General features: G+C 46.3%; 1 protein-coding gene across 1 annotated transcript in view; it reads right to left on the reverse strand.

Moving 5' to 3' along the window:
• Positions 1-250: 250 nt before the first annotated feature.
• LOC133642986 (uncharacterized) overlaps positions 251-14,569 on the reverse strand; it is a 53,803-nt gene continuing 39,484 nt past the window's right edge. The window contains exons 4-6 of the mRNA XM_062037408.1: positions 2,744-4,901; positions 2,512-2,629; positions 251-349 (exon numbers count right to left, since the gene is read on the reverse strand). Coding sequence (XP_061893392.1) covers positions 251-349; positions 2,512-2,629; positions 2,744-4,901 — 2,375 coding nt within the window. The remainder of the gene's footprint in view (positions 350-2,511; positions 2,630-2,743; positions 4,902-14,569) is intronic.

The raw sequence follows: 14,569 nt of genomic DNA on the forward strand, positions 1-14,569 counted from the left end.
TGCAGCCACCATCGGGACCTTTCCGACGATATAAGGTATGTTGGTCGCTTTGTCTCGCATTAATCACCAACGTTTAGAATGGAAGAATAGTAATGAATGTTCAAGTCTGAGTAATAATCAGATGGGCTGCTTGCTATGCTTGCTTTGCAGCAGGCCCATAATTTTATGAAAAAGGCACACAGTACAAGAGACCGGGTGGTTGGACCATTTATGTATCCAAACAAAAGTGCTCCACAAATAATTAGCTTCACTAGAACAGAGAACCCATATAGTGTACCTGCATTGGCGCTGGTTTGGGATGACTCTCGTTCCAGAAGACGCCCTCGTCCACAGTGGGACTGCAAGACCTCTGAAAAAAGAGAAACTCAATTGTCAAGACGAAAAAAATATTTTGCTGTAACTGACTAAAAGTCAATAGTGCAAAACAACTCAACATGAGCCAAAAACTACTACTGGCTCTGATTTAAAGGCCCGTAAACTCTTCCTGTGTCCAGGCACTTGTTTCCTAAAGTTTGTATACAAAAACAAAACGACATGCATAAAACGTTAGCATGCTAATATAACAGATGTAAGCATACGTTCAAGATGGCGCCAAGCATCAAACTCCATAATTTAGGTTTAAACATATACATTCAGCTAAAAAGCTAGCATACAACATTGTCATGCTAACGTTAGCACAACAGCATATGACAAGTTAATGTACTTCTAAGATAGCACCAAGTATCGAAATTCATGATTTTAAGGTTTAAACATGCAACAATTAGCTAAAAAAGCTAGCAAAAAACGTTAGTATGATGGCATAGGACAAGTTGGTGTACTTCTAAGATGGCGCCAAGTATTGAAATGCACTATTTTTAGGTGTAAACATACAAAATTAGCATGCTAACATTAGCATGATGGCATAAGACAAGTTAGTGTACTTCTAAGATGGCGCTAAGTATTAAAATACACTTTTTAGGTGTAGACATACAAAATTAGCTGAAAAACAGCTAGCTCACAATATTAGCATACTAACATTAACATGATGGCATAGGAAAAGTTAGTGTACTTTTAAGATGGTGCCAAGTATTAAAATGCACTTTTTAGGTGTAAACATACAAAATTAGCTGAAACACAGTTAGCTCACAACATTAGCATACTAACATTAGCATGATGGCATAGGACAAGTTAGTGTACTTCTAAGATGGTGCCAAGTATTAAAATGCACCTTTTAGGTGTAAACATACAAAATTAGCTGAAAAACAGCTAGCTCACAACATTAGCATGCTAACATTAGCATGATGGCAGAACTTATTCATTTTTGTTTTGTAGGTTAAAGTGTTTTATATATTGTTGCTAATCAATATAAATGTAATATAATTTATTTTATTTTTCAGTATTAAATGGTTCAAGTCGGTAAAAAATGTTTATAGTTAAAATAAGGATCCTTTTTTTATTTCAGGCAAATTGATGCCATTTAAATATTTTCTGTGACAGACCAAAAAACAATGTTTATAACGTTATTTGTTGTAAGTTGATTTTTTGTTTTCTTTAATGTTAAGAAGGACAACATGATAGGTAGAGGTGTATGTGTAACAATTTCATTGACAAATTATACAATTTATAGTCTTAGCGGTTAGTCGGGGGGTGGGGGCGCAAAATGTTTTCTTCTTCCTAAGAGGAGGTGATAATTGACAAGCATCGTTTTAAGAAATGTCTTTTATTTGCCGCTATTGAGGCGAGGATTAGTGACTCGCACTGCGGTGGGATGTTAGCCGCTAGCTGGCTAGCGACGACCCCACATTGTGTTGAGGAAGCGGTGGTTCACCTTTTTTTGGGACACAGCTGGAATGTGTCATCAGCATGTATAATCTGACAGATCTATCATTTATATCGTCTACATCAGCGATTCTCAAACTGTGGTACGGTAGTTGGGCTCCATCTAGTGGTACGCCAGAAAATCAATTAAATATTCAAACACAGTGTTACTGTTATTACATATACTTGTTAAATAAAACCTCTATAATTTAATTATTATGGTGCTAGTTGGAAAGTGTTTTCTGAGGTGGTCCTTGGTGAAACAAGTCTGAAAACCACTGGTCTATATATTGAGCAACCCTACAGAAGTATCAATATTTTAGTTAATTTAGCCATTTTTATGTTTGCAAATGCCTAATTTAGGACCAAAATACAAAGAAAATGCTTAGAAATATATATTTGAGCCAGGAGAGTGAAGCCGCAAACTTCCAAGCGTGGTGTGGTGAGGGGCGACTGTACACCCTGGACTGGTTACCAGTCAATCACAGAACCCTCATAGACAACAGACTATTCACATCTGTGTGCAATTCGGAGGGTCCAATTAACCAAACATTTTTGGAAAATTTGGAGGAAGCAGAAGTATCTTAAGAAAACCCACACAAGCATGCAAACGCCACACCAAGACACTCCAATGAACCCTGGACCTCCTGACTGTCCGGCACACAAGACTGCTGTAACAGGTAAACCAATAAGCTGAGAGTAATCCATCCCTACCTGCAAGGAAGTAGAGGAGTGAGCCCGCGATAGATACCCACTGCCACCATAGTAGCGTTCCTTGTCAGTTTCTCCAGTGTCTTCCCAGGCTCTGAAGGGATGATTGGTGAGGGAGTGGCTAAAGCAGCACAAATAAATTGTAGTGACAGAGAGTCAATTTTAATGTTCGGAAGAACTGTAAGGTCTATCTACTACAGCACATATTCCATGGCAGTGGATTTGCAAGTCTAACCTGGCTGGTTTGAAGAGTTCCTGTCTCCGGGAACGCTGATGATTCTGAGGAATGTCCATGTAGCTACTGTCCTCCTGCTGTTGAATAATCTTTACCTTGGGCAGGTCAGCAATCCTGGCATATTCTCCCTTGTTCCTATCTGTGGCCACTACTGACAGCTGGCCTGATTCTGAGGAATCCATGGAGCTCTGTGAGTAGGTATGGCTTTGCATTTTAATCTGGAGTGTAGGTGAAGGGCTCCGTGCACGGTCACAAGGTCCTCTGTCCTTGGGAAATTGGTTTTCAAGGCTTTGTCCTCTTAACTGAGATCTAACGCTACCAGGGCTGTCCCTGGGAAATTGGGTTTCAAGGCTTTGTCCTTTTACCTGAGATCTAACGCTACCAGGGCTGTCCCTAGGAAATTGGTTTTCAAGGCTTTGTCCTCTGACCCGAGCTCTAACGCTACCAGGGCTTCTCTGCGTTTGTAAGGTGTTGGAGGGCGTTCTGTTGCCTGTTGCATTCTGCAGGGCAGGAGAAGCAGCGCGGGATAACGAGGAACTGCGCAGCGAATGTGCTGATTGCCGCCAGGAACGTGGCGAGTGATTGGGGTCCGATTTTGAGTAATCGTTTCTTCTGTGCAATGAACGACTGGCGTTTCCTTTGGTGGAATTTCTGAGGACGGAGTGGCCTGGAGACTCACCGGTGGCATTTTGAGACAGGGAAGCGTTACAGCTGTTGTGGTTCTTCCCCTTTGGAGAGCTGCTAAGTTCACTATTATAAAACAAGGTCTGGTGAGGTGCACTGTAGCGTTGCTTTGATGATGAAGATATATGGCTATCCCGGGCTTTTGGTTCGGATTTACGAAGGATAGACTGAGTGGGAGCTTCATAACTTCTCCTTGAAGGAGAAGTATTTCGACTTTGAGGACCATTAAATGAAGCGCTGCTATTTTCATTTTTTCTAAGTGAATACTGACCAGGAGTTTTAAAGGACCTTCTTTCAGGACTTTGTTGACTGCGACCAGTTGTACTGAATTCTTTCTTGTGAAGTTTCGGTTGACTTGATGCGTCATAACCAAGTCTGGTCGGAGACGTGGTAGTGTTTTTGTCCTCTTGACTATTACGTGCATTTCCTGCTGTTAGGTTTCGCAGGAGAGCCTGACTCTCAATGTCGTAACCTTCTCTTATCGGGGAACCGCATCGTCCATGATGACTTCGTTCATCCAGTGATGTCATGGAATCTGATTTACGAAGACCAGATTGGCAAAATGAACTGGAAGCTCTTCTTGGCGGTGAAGACCCACGAGTGTCATAACGACTCTCTGAAGGTCTCCGAGATGGAGAGCTTGTACGATTGTTGAGCCTGTGCAAAGAACTGCTTCTGTTTTCAGTTGGGCAGAGTGACATTATGACAGGTGAGGAGCTCCTGCTATTAGGACCATGACCACTGTGCGAACCACTTACCTCTGTTTTTCGTAAGGCATTTCGAAAATCAGAGATTGTATTGGATTGGGATTTGACTGAACCAGCGAATGATTGAAAGTTTCTGGGCAAAGTCCCAGATTCTACACCTCGCCCATGTGCTGCTTGCAAGGAGCCTCTTGATCTTGAGCCCATACCCTTGGACCACTCTGCACCATCAAGAGGATGCCCTCTGAGGGCGGAAGGAAACTCACCACCCCTCAATAAAGAGTTTCCACGTGCAGGGGAAGAAGAGCGAGATTGTAGAGCTGAGCTTAGCCTTGAGGAATCAAAGCGCCCTGACTGTTGATGGGAAGACTTGTAATTAGGGTTTCCTCTGTCGTACGACCTGGTGTAACCTTTTGGTCTCGTCGAGGCTAGAGACTCAGCTATCTTAAAAGGAGTCGGGCTCGGAGAACGAGGGCCGAGCTGTGCTTCCACCTCAACAGCAATGCCATAGGGGTCTAGAGGAGGGATTTCCACAGGCAGATCGCTCTCCAGAACCTCTGGCACCTGCCTCTCAGAGGCCACACCCAGATTAGGATTTCTAAAGGGGATCGTATCTTTGGGCTCAATGTTTTTGCTGCTAAAGACCGGATGTCCTCTCTCAAAATAGCGAAATGGCCCATGTGGGCTGTTATCACGTAGAGAATGGGCACTTGTTGCCCTCCCTAAGGAGAAGTAGCCACTTTCTCGCTTCTCTTTGTCTTCTTTGAACCCTGGAAGAAAAGGGGAGTTAAAGAATGTGTCAAAAATAGAATAAGGAGTGGTGACACTAAGAGAAAATACTCAGCACAAAGGTTTCCTGACACAAACTGAGCTAAATTATGGTACTAATGAGGACACCTCAGGTGGTGGCATCACAAGTATTGCCAGGTAACAAACATCTTGGACTGTAACTGGATACGCTGTAGAATGGTAAAGTCCAAGAAGTCAGAGGTTTACGGAAGGCTCAGACGTAAAGGACCCATAATCAGAACATGACACAGTGGTACCTCAACTTACGAGCTCAATTTCTTTCACGGCCGAGCTCGTATCAGCGCCACCTATTGAAATGAATAGAAATCAATCTAATCAGTGCTTGCCCTTTCCCCAAAAGTCCACCATTTTAACATATAACATCCCTTTTAGAAAGAAAAACTAACTTTTAGATTAAAAAAAAACATTGTACGAAACTCCCAATCACAGGACCTACTTTGTTGGTATTGGTAACTGTTTTTCAGACCAAATGGCTACAGGTTGTATTCGGACACGTGATTTTTGAACGGAAGGAAACCAAGTGGTGGGCCACCAAACCAACGTGGCTACTATGCAGCAAACAGTGTGCGACCTATCTGAGTAAGCAAGGGGTCCAGATCTTACCACTAAAAGCGGATACAAACAAAAAAATGCAACCTTGCAATGGAATAGATCCCTATACATAATCAAAATAACATTTGTCGAGTGATCTCAAGGATTATTGCGTTGGTCGCATTCCCAGACACGGTAAACTATCTGGTGTACCAAACGTAATTTTACACCACAAAACAGATGAAAACTTGGAAAAGCATGGAGGTCTACAACTTCTTTGTGTGTGGATGGGTCAAGGATATTGGTATCAAGTCTCTCCCGGAAAAATATGCATCGTTTTTGCTCGGGTTCATGATTTGACTTTGCGTCTACAGCCATGTTTGTTGACTTGTTGTTGTTGTTGTACGGGCTGTTACGAGTTGTGTTTTCCCTTGTCTTTATCAATATATAACTATAGCTGTCAACATTGTGTATGTGCTGGAAGATTCATTTATGATTGTTTATGAAAATAAAACTATAGATGTCAACATTGTGTATGCGCTGAAATATTCATTTATGATTGTTTATCAAAATATAACTATACATGTCAACATTGTGTATGTGCTGAAAGATTCATTTATGATTGTTTATCAAAATATCGTATAATATAATACCGGAGGTGGGGCACGATGGCGAGCGCCTGGTGGCCGGGCCTGTCCCCATGGGGCCCGGCCGGGCACAGCCCGAAAGGCAACGTGGGTTCCCCCTCCAATGGGCTCACCACCTATAGCAGGGGTCATAGAGGTCGGGTGCGATGTGAGCTGGGCGGCAGCCGAAGGCAGGGCACTTGGCGGTCCGAGCCTCGGCTACAGAAGCTAGCTCTTGGGACGTGGAACGTCACCTCGCTGGGGGGGAAGGAGCCTGAGCTAGTGCGCGAGGCGGAGAAGTGATTTGGAAGAATGGCTGCCCAGATCTAAACCCGAGCGGTGTTTTGTTATTGGACTTTTGTGCCCGTCACAGATTGTCCATAACAAACACCATGTTCAAACATAAGGGTGTCCATATGTGCACTTGGCACCAGGACACCCTAGGCCGCAGTTCCATGATCGACTTTGTAGTTGTGTCGTCGGATTTGCGGCCTCATGTTTTGGACACTCGGGTGAAGAGAGGGCGGAGCTTTCTACCGATCACTACCTGGTGGTGAGTTGGCTGCGATGGTGGGGGAGGATGCCGGGCAGACCTGGCAGGCCCAAACGCATTGTGAGGGTTTGCTGGGAACGTCTGGCAGAGTCTCCTGTCAGAGAGAGTTTCAATTCCCACCTCCGGAAGAACTTTGAACATGTCACGAGGGAGGTGCTGGACATTGAGTCCGAATGGACCATGTTCCGCACCTCTATTGTCGAGGCGGCTGATTGGAGCTGTGGCCGCAAGGTAGTTGGTGCCTGTCGTGGCGGTAATCCTAGAACCCATTGGTGGACACCGGCGGTGAGGGATGCCGTCAAGCTGAAGAAGGAGTCCTATCGGGTTCTTTTGGCTCATAGGACTCCTGAGGCAGCGGACAGGTACCGACAGGCCAAGCGGTGTGCGGCTTCGGCGGTCGCGGAGGCAAAAACTCGGACATGGGAGGAGTTCGGGGAAGCCATGGAAAACGACTTCCGGACGGCTTCGAAGCGTTTCTGGACCACCATCCGCCGCCTCAGGAAGGGGAAGCAGTGCACTATCAACACCGTGTATGGTGAGGATGGTGTTCTGCTGACCTCGACTGCGGATGTTGTGGATCGGTGGAGGGAATACTTCGAAGACCTCCTCAATCCCACCAACACGTCTTCCTATGAGGAAGTAGTGCCTGGGGAATCTGTGGTGGGCTCTGCTATTTCTGGGGCTGAGGTTGCTGAGGTAGTTAAAAAGCTCCTCGGTGGCAAGGCCCCGGGGGTGGATGAGATCCGCCCAGAGTTCCTTAAGGCTCTGGATGCTGTGGGGCTGTCTTGGTTGACAAGACTCTGCAGCATCGCGTGGACATCGGGGGCGGTACCTCTGGATTGGCAGACCGGGGTGGTGGTTCCTCTCTTTAAGAAGGGGAACCGGAGGGTGTGTTCTAACTATGGTGGGATCACACTCCTCAGCCTTCCCGGTAAGGTCTATTCAGGTGTGCTGGAGAGGAGGCTACGCCGGATAGTCGAACCTCGGATTGAGGAGGAACAATGTGGTTTTCGTCCTGGTCGTGGAACTGTGGACCAGCTCTATACTCTCGGCAGGGTCCTTGAGGGTGCATGGGAGTTTGCCCAACCAGTCTACAAGTGTTTTGTGGACTTGGAGAAGGCATTCGACCGTGTCCCTCAGGAAGTCCTGTGGGGAGTGCTCAGAGAGTATGGGGTATCGGACTGTCTGATTGTGGCGGTCCGCTCCCTGTATGATCAGTGCCTGAGTTTGGTCCGCATTGCCGGCAGTAAATCGGACACGTTTCCAGTGAGAGTTGGACTCCGCCAAGGCTGCCCTTTGTCACCGATTCTGTTCATAACTTTTATGGACAGAATTTCTAGGCGCAGTCAAGGCGTTGAGGGGATCTGGTTTGGTGGCTGCAGGATTAGGTCTCTGCTTTTTGCAGATGATGTGGTCCTGATGGCTTCATCTGGCCAGGATCTTCAACTCTCGCTGGATCGGTTCGCAGCTGAGTGTGAAGCGACTGGGATGAGAATCAGCACCTCCAAGTCCGAATCCATGGTTCTCGCCCGGAAAAGGGTGGAGTGCCATCTCCGGGTTGCGGAGGAGACCCTGCCCCAAGTGGAGGAGTTCAAGTACCTCGGAGTCTTGTTCACGAGTGAGGGAAGAGTGGATCGTGAGATCGACAGGCGGATCGGTGCGGCGTCTTCAGTAATGCGGACGCTGTATCGATCCGTTGTGGTGAAGAAGGAGCTGAGCCGGAAGGCAAAGCTCTCAATTTACCGGTCCATCTATGTTCCCATCCTCACCTATGGTCATGAGCTTTGGGTTATGACCGAAAGGACAAGATCACGGGTACAAGCGGCCGAAATGAGTTTCCTCCGCCGGGTGGCGGGGCTCTCCCTTAGAGATAGGGTGAGAAGCTCTGCCATCCGGGGGGAGCTCAAAGTAAAGCCGCTGCTCCTCCACATCGAGAGGAGCCAGATGAGGTGGTTCGGGCATCTGGTCAGGATGCCACCCGAACGCCTCCCTAGGGAGGTGTTTAGGGCACGTCCGACCAGTAGGAGGCCACGGGGAAGACCCAGGACACGTTGGGAAGACTATGTCTCCCGGCTGGCCTGGGAACGCCTCGGGATCCCCCGGGAGGAGCTGGACGAAGTGGCTGGGGAGAGGGAAGTCTGGGCTTCCCTGCTTAAGCTGCTGCCCCGCGACCCGACCTCGGATAAGCGGAAGAAGATGGATGGATGGATATCAAAATAGAACTATAAATGTCAACATTGTGTACGTGCTGAAAGATTAATTAATGATTGTTTATCAAAATACAACTATCAATGTCAACATCGTGTATGTGCAGAAAGATTCATTTATGATTGTTTATCAAAATATAACTAAAGATGTCAACATTGTGTATGTGCTGAAAGATTCATTTATGATTGTTTATCAAAATATAACTATAGATGTCAACATTGTGTATGTTCTTAAAGATTCATTCATGATTGTTTATCAAAATACAACCATATTTGTCAACATTGTGTGTGCTGAAAGATTCATTTATGATTGTTTATCAAAATATAACTAAATATGTCAACATTGTGTATGTACTGAAAGATTCATTTATGATTGTTTATCAAAATATTCCTATAGATGTCAACATTGTGTATGTGCTGAAAGATTCATTTATGATTATTTATCAAAATATAACTATAGATGTCAACATTGTGTATGTGCTGAAATATTCATTTATGATTGCTGTCTTTGGTAAACACTTAACTCTTTCAGGTTTTGCTTACATTTGATTTTTTTCATTTAGACTTGCCGAGTTGCTGCGATACGTAACAGTCATAGCAAAAATGTGTTTTCAAACTCCAGCTAATACGAAGCTATAATGTGTCCTATCACAACTACACAGATGACACTTAGACCTAGGGCTGCACGATTTATCAACACTGTGGTTTAAACAGTGTTGGGTTAGTTACTGAAAACCAGTAACTAGTTACAGTTACTAGTTACCTTATTTCAAAAGTAACTCAGTTACTAACTCAGTTACTTACACCAAAAAGTAATGTGTTACTGTGAAAAGTAACTAGTTACTTCTTCTTCTTTTTTTTTTTTTTTAAAAGGCTCCCATTAATGCCCTTTTAGCCTTCATTTCAGTACTGTTATTGCACTGGAGAATAATACAATCTGTTGATCAACTTGACATGCATTTGCATCACTGAACTCTGCTAAGCAATGTGGTCTACATACAACACACAAAGACAAAGATATGTTACAAAGGGCCAATTTATTTCAGGCCAAAACAAATTGACAAAACTATTTTAAATAGCTGCAACATAACATACATAAGTAACAAACCGCATAATAACAACATAGCTGTAAAGCTGGCTTCACCCAAGGAAGGCACAAATGACATACACAAAGCCTAACCAGGCATTTTTTTCTCTCAAGGAATTGTGAAATAAAATCATGTCTTCAGGAGATCAACACTGTACTGAAGCCCAGAACACTCTACGCATTTCCCCAGTTTTAGTTTAGCGATAAGGAAAGATTGGCCTGGCCCACTAGGATCCCTCTTTATGTTTGTGAACTTTATAGCCTATACATTTAGAGTGATGTGATAATCAAACACTCTAGAAGTCTAGAATGAAAGAGCAACAGTATTTAAGAGAATTGATGGTATGTACCTTCAGTGCTGAATGATGAGCAGAGGCAGAGTTTGGAGTGTTTTCTTTAGCTCGCTTTCCATTTTTATGTACTCACTGTCCAGGTGCAATTTGGCGTTTGACGCCCGGTATCATGCTAATTAGCTGCCTGAAAGCGGGTGACTCCACTGTAGAAATAGCCTACATGGCTTCTAGCACATACGCTGCAATGGCTCTATCAATGTTGTCCTGGCTAGCAGTCCCTCCGTTAAAATCCAGCCGCTGTTGCTTAGGTGGAGGTGAAGTGTGTCTCTCTTTACTAGCTTCGTCGAAGCATGTTACTTTTGTAGGTGTTTCAGCCGATTTGAATTGCTGTTTTGGGCAGTAGATAAGATCTTTGATCCAAGACACAACTTACAATTAACTAAAATGTTCTTTCCTTTGTGCTCGACAAAAGAAAAGTAGTGAGAATATCTCCATGTTAAGAAACTCGACTTCGGCTCCGCCATGATGTCTTGTTAGTAAACGACCCCCCTCCCCCACGCGCCTCTTCTCTTCTCCCCCTTGTGACACAGAAAGATTCAGAAGGACGACACTGCAGCTCTCCAATAAAACACTCAGATCTTCTCTGTTTCTAGCCGATACTACATAAAAAATAACGTAAAATAACGCAGTAACGCATCATGTAGTAACGGTAACTGAGTTACTGAATATAAAAAATAACGCGTTCGACAGCGTTACAGTAATGCGTTACTTTGTAACGCGTTAGTCCCAACACTGTCAATAAGTCAAATTAATGACTTACTGTAAGTAAGCGTTTGCAATAAGCGTTTGAAAAAAATAGTTAAAAGTGGGGCCACATGCTGACATATGCTCAACTCATCATGCTTAATTTATTACAGCATTTGGAAAGCCTGTAGTTGATTTTTATTATGTAAATGTTTTTATCAACATGCAGGGACCCTGCCATTCAAAACTAGGCTGCTACATTACTAATGATTAATGTAACTACAGCTGAAAAAATAGTACAATAGCAATAGGAGAGATTATTCATCCCTGAACACCATGGAGTTCATGTAGGCTTTATGATGCAGTTACATTATTATATCAACTATCAGAGACAGAAACTCTTCATTTAACATAATATCCTTTTTTGCTGCTTCAACACAGCTCAATCAACACAGAAAAAGGTCAAGTGAAATAACTTAGTTGTTAACTGTAGGCCAATAATGCTTGTCTTTCTCTCAGACAGACAGGGCTTTGCTGTCCGTAGCACACACACACACGCACGCACACACACACCGCGGTAACGAGTACTCTAACGCGATATTTATTATATTCAGTAACTCAGTTACCGTTACTACATGATGCGTTATTATTTTACGTTATTTTTTATGTAGTATCGGCTAGAAACAGAGAAGATCTAAGTATGTTTTACTCCGCTTAGTTCTGCCTCTGCCTCTGTCAGTACGTCTCTGCAAAATGAGCTTGTTACATGCGCTCTGAATATGCACTGCTGATTGGCTGTTACCGCTCTGCGTGTAACCAATCAGATGGCAGTGCACCGCCAAAAATAACGGCATTACAGTAATGCGTTACTTTGTAACGCGTTAGTCCCAACACTGCGTCAGCCTGCAGACAAAACGGGAGAGAAAAATCAGGCATGTGCAGGACCGGCTCTTCGCAGGGGGCCTTTTTAACCCTCTCAAACTCCTGCTGGCACTGCTCCGTCCACTGTACCAGATCTGGAGCACCCTTTCGGGTGAGGTCAGTTAGTGGGCTGGTCAGGTCCGCAAACCGGGGGATAAACCTCCGGTAGTAACCTGCCAGACCCAAAAACTGCCTCACCTCTTTTTTCGTCTTGGGGGTTGGGCAGACCACAATTGCCGCTGTTTTGTCTACCTGCGGGCGCACCTGCCCACCTCCAAAGTGGTAACCCAAATACTGTACTTCCCTCCGGCCAACTGCACACTTCGCCGGGTTGGCGGTGAGCCCCGCCTGCCTTAGGGAGTCGAGCACTGCCCCCATCCGCCGCATATGTTCTTCCCAGCCGCTACTCTGGATGACGACGTCATCCAGGTAGGCGGCCGCGTATGCAGCGTGAGGGCGCAGTTACCGGTCCATGAGGTGCTGGAACGTGGCAGGCGCACCGAACAAGCCAAATGGAAGTGTTACAAATTGGTATAAACCTTCCGTAGTGGAAAATGCAGTTTTTTCCTTGGACTCTGGCGACAAGGGAATCTGCCGGTAGCCCTTGGTCAAATCCAGTGTCGTAAAAAAGCGAGCAGTGCCCAGCCGATCCAGGAGCTCGTCGACCCGAGGCTTTGGGTACGCGTCAAAACGTGACAGCTCATTTACCTTGCGGTAATCCACACAGAACCGCACAGACCTATCCTTCTTCCCTACCAGAACGATGGGGCTGCACCACGCACTGTGGGATTCTTCTATTACCCCCAACTCCAGCATGGATTTTAATTCCTCCCGAACCACTTTGCGTTTGTGTTCGGGGAGCCTGTAGGGCCGAGACCGCACCGTAACACCCGGGCTGGTCTCAATGTGATGATGGATGAGGTTCGTGCGGCCGGGCCGAGGGGATAACACATCAGAAAAGCGCTGTTGCAGCTTGGCAATATCTGCTTTCTGCGCTAACGTGAGCTGATTATCACAGAGGAGGGGGGAGGGCGGGGCAGAGCGCAGGATCTCTGGCCCGAACTCCTCCTCGACCACCGTCACCATGGAAACAGGCTCCGCCTCCTTCCATGCCTTTAGGATGTTTAGATGGTAAATTTGAGTGTCTCCGCCCCGGTCCGAGCGCCGGACCTCATAATCCACATCACCCACTTGCCGTGTGACCACAAAGGGTCCTTGCCACCTGGGGAGTAATTTCGAGCTGTACGTTGGAAGTAACACAAGCACTTTTTCTCCCGGTGAATATTTCCTTAGCTGAGTCCCCCTTTTATACAAGCGCTGCTGACGTTCCTGGGCCCAGAGCAAATTCTCACGTGACAAGTGCCCCACCGTGTGGAGTTTTGCTCGCAGGTCCATGACGTATTGAATTTCATTTTTGCTGGGGATTGGACCCTCCTCCCAGCTTTCCTTAATTATGTCCAAAACCCTGCGCGGCTTCCTGCCGTAATAATAATTCAAAAGGGAAAACCCTGTGGAGGCTTAGGGTACCTCCCGCATCGCAAAAATTAGGGGCTCCAACCATATATCCCAATTTGGTTTGTCCTCGTGCGTAAACTTACGGATCATGGTTTTCAGCGTGTTATTCAGCCGCTCCACCAGCCCGTCAGTTTGCGGGTGGTATACGCTGGTTCGGATCACCTTAATTCCCAATAATCCGTATAGTTCCTTTATCGCACGTGACATAAAGGACGTGCCCTGGTCAGTCAGAATCTCTTTCGGGATTCCAACTCGGGAGATGACCTGAAACAGCGCTTGCGCTACACTCTTTACAGAGATGGAGCGCAGCGGCACTGCTTCGGGATAACGAGTTGCGTAATCCACCAGGACTAGCGCAAAACGATATCCCCGTGTGCTCGGGTGGAATGGTCCGATGAGGTCCATCCCTATCCTTTCGAATGGGACCTCCATGAGTGGTAATGGGCGCAAGGGCGCCTTGGGGGTGGCCGCTGGATCGACCAGCTGGCACACCAGCGGCGCACGTCTGCCCGGATGCCTGGCCAATAGAATCGGACCATTACCCGATTGAGTGTCTTATCATACCCCATGTGCGCCGCCTGGAAAATCATTTCCCGACGGCATTTCGGCACCAACAACTGGGTGATTTCTTCTCCTGTCTGAGTGTCACGGCTCACTCGGTATAATCTATCCCTAATGATTGCAAAATGAGGGAATACCCGCGCTGTTCCCGGGCGCACCCGCTGACCATCGATGGAAACCACCTGGTCCCAGGTCGCGCACAGAGTGCCATCCCGGGACTGTTCGAGGGGCAAATCCTCCGTAGGGTGCCAGTGGCGAAGCCCCCGACGGTTCCCCCTCGGCAGTGTCGGATGAACCCGCGTCGCCGCTGAGAACCGCGCGGACATTCCCCTTTCCTACGGGCCATGAACGCACCTCTACGCATAGTGTCACTAAATGGTTAAACCCCGGCCAATTTGTACGCAAAAGTACGGGGTGCGTAAGGTGCGCACTTACAGCAACCTTGACACTATGCTTTTGCTCGCCGTATTGAATTTCCACCGGCACCACAGGGTATTCGTGCACATCCCCATGGACACATCTAACTCTCACCCGTGCTGCCTGCCTCAAAGCCCCGGGTCGAATCAGGTTCTGGTGGATCATGGACTGCT

This window comes from Entelurus aequoreus, linkage group LG25 (assembly GCF_033978785.1).
Source record: "Entelurus aequoreus isolate RoL-2023_Sb linkage group LG25, RoL_Eaeq_v1.1, whole genome shotgun sequence".
Lineage (NCBI taxonomy): Eukaryota > Metazoa > Chordata > Actinopteri > Syngnathiformes > Syngnathidae > Entelurus > Entelurus aequoreus.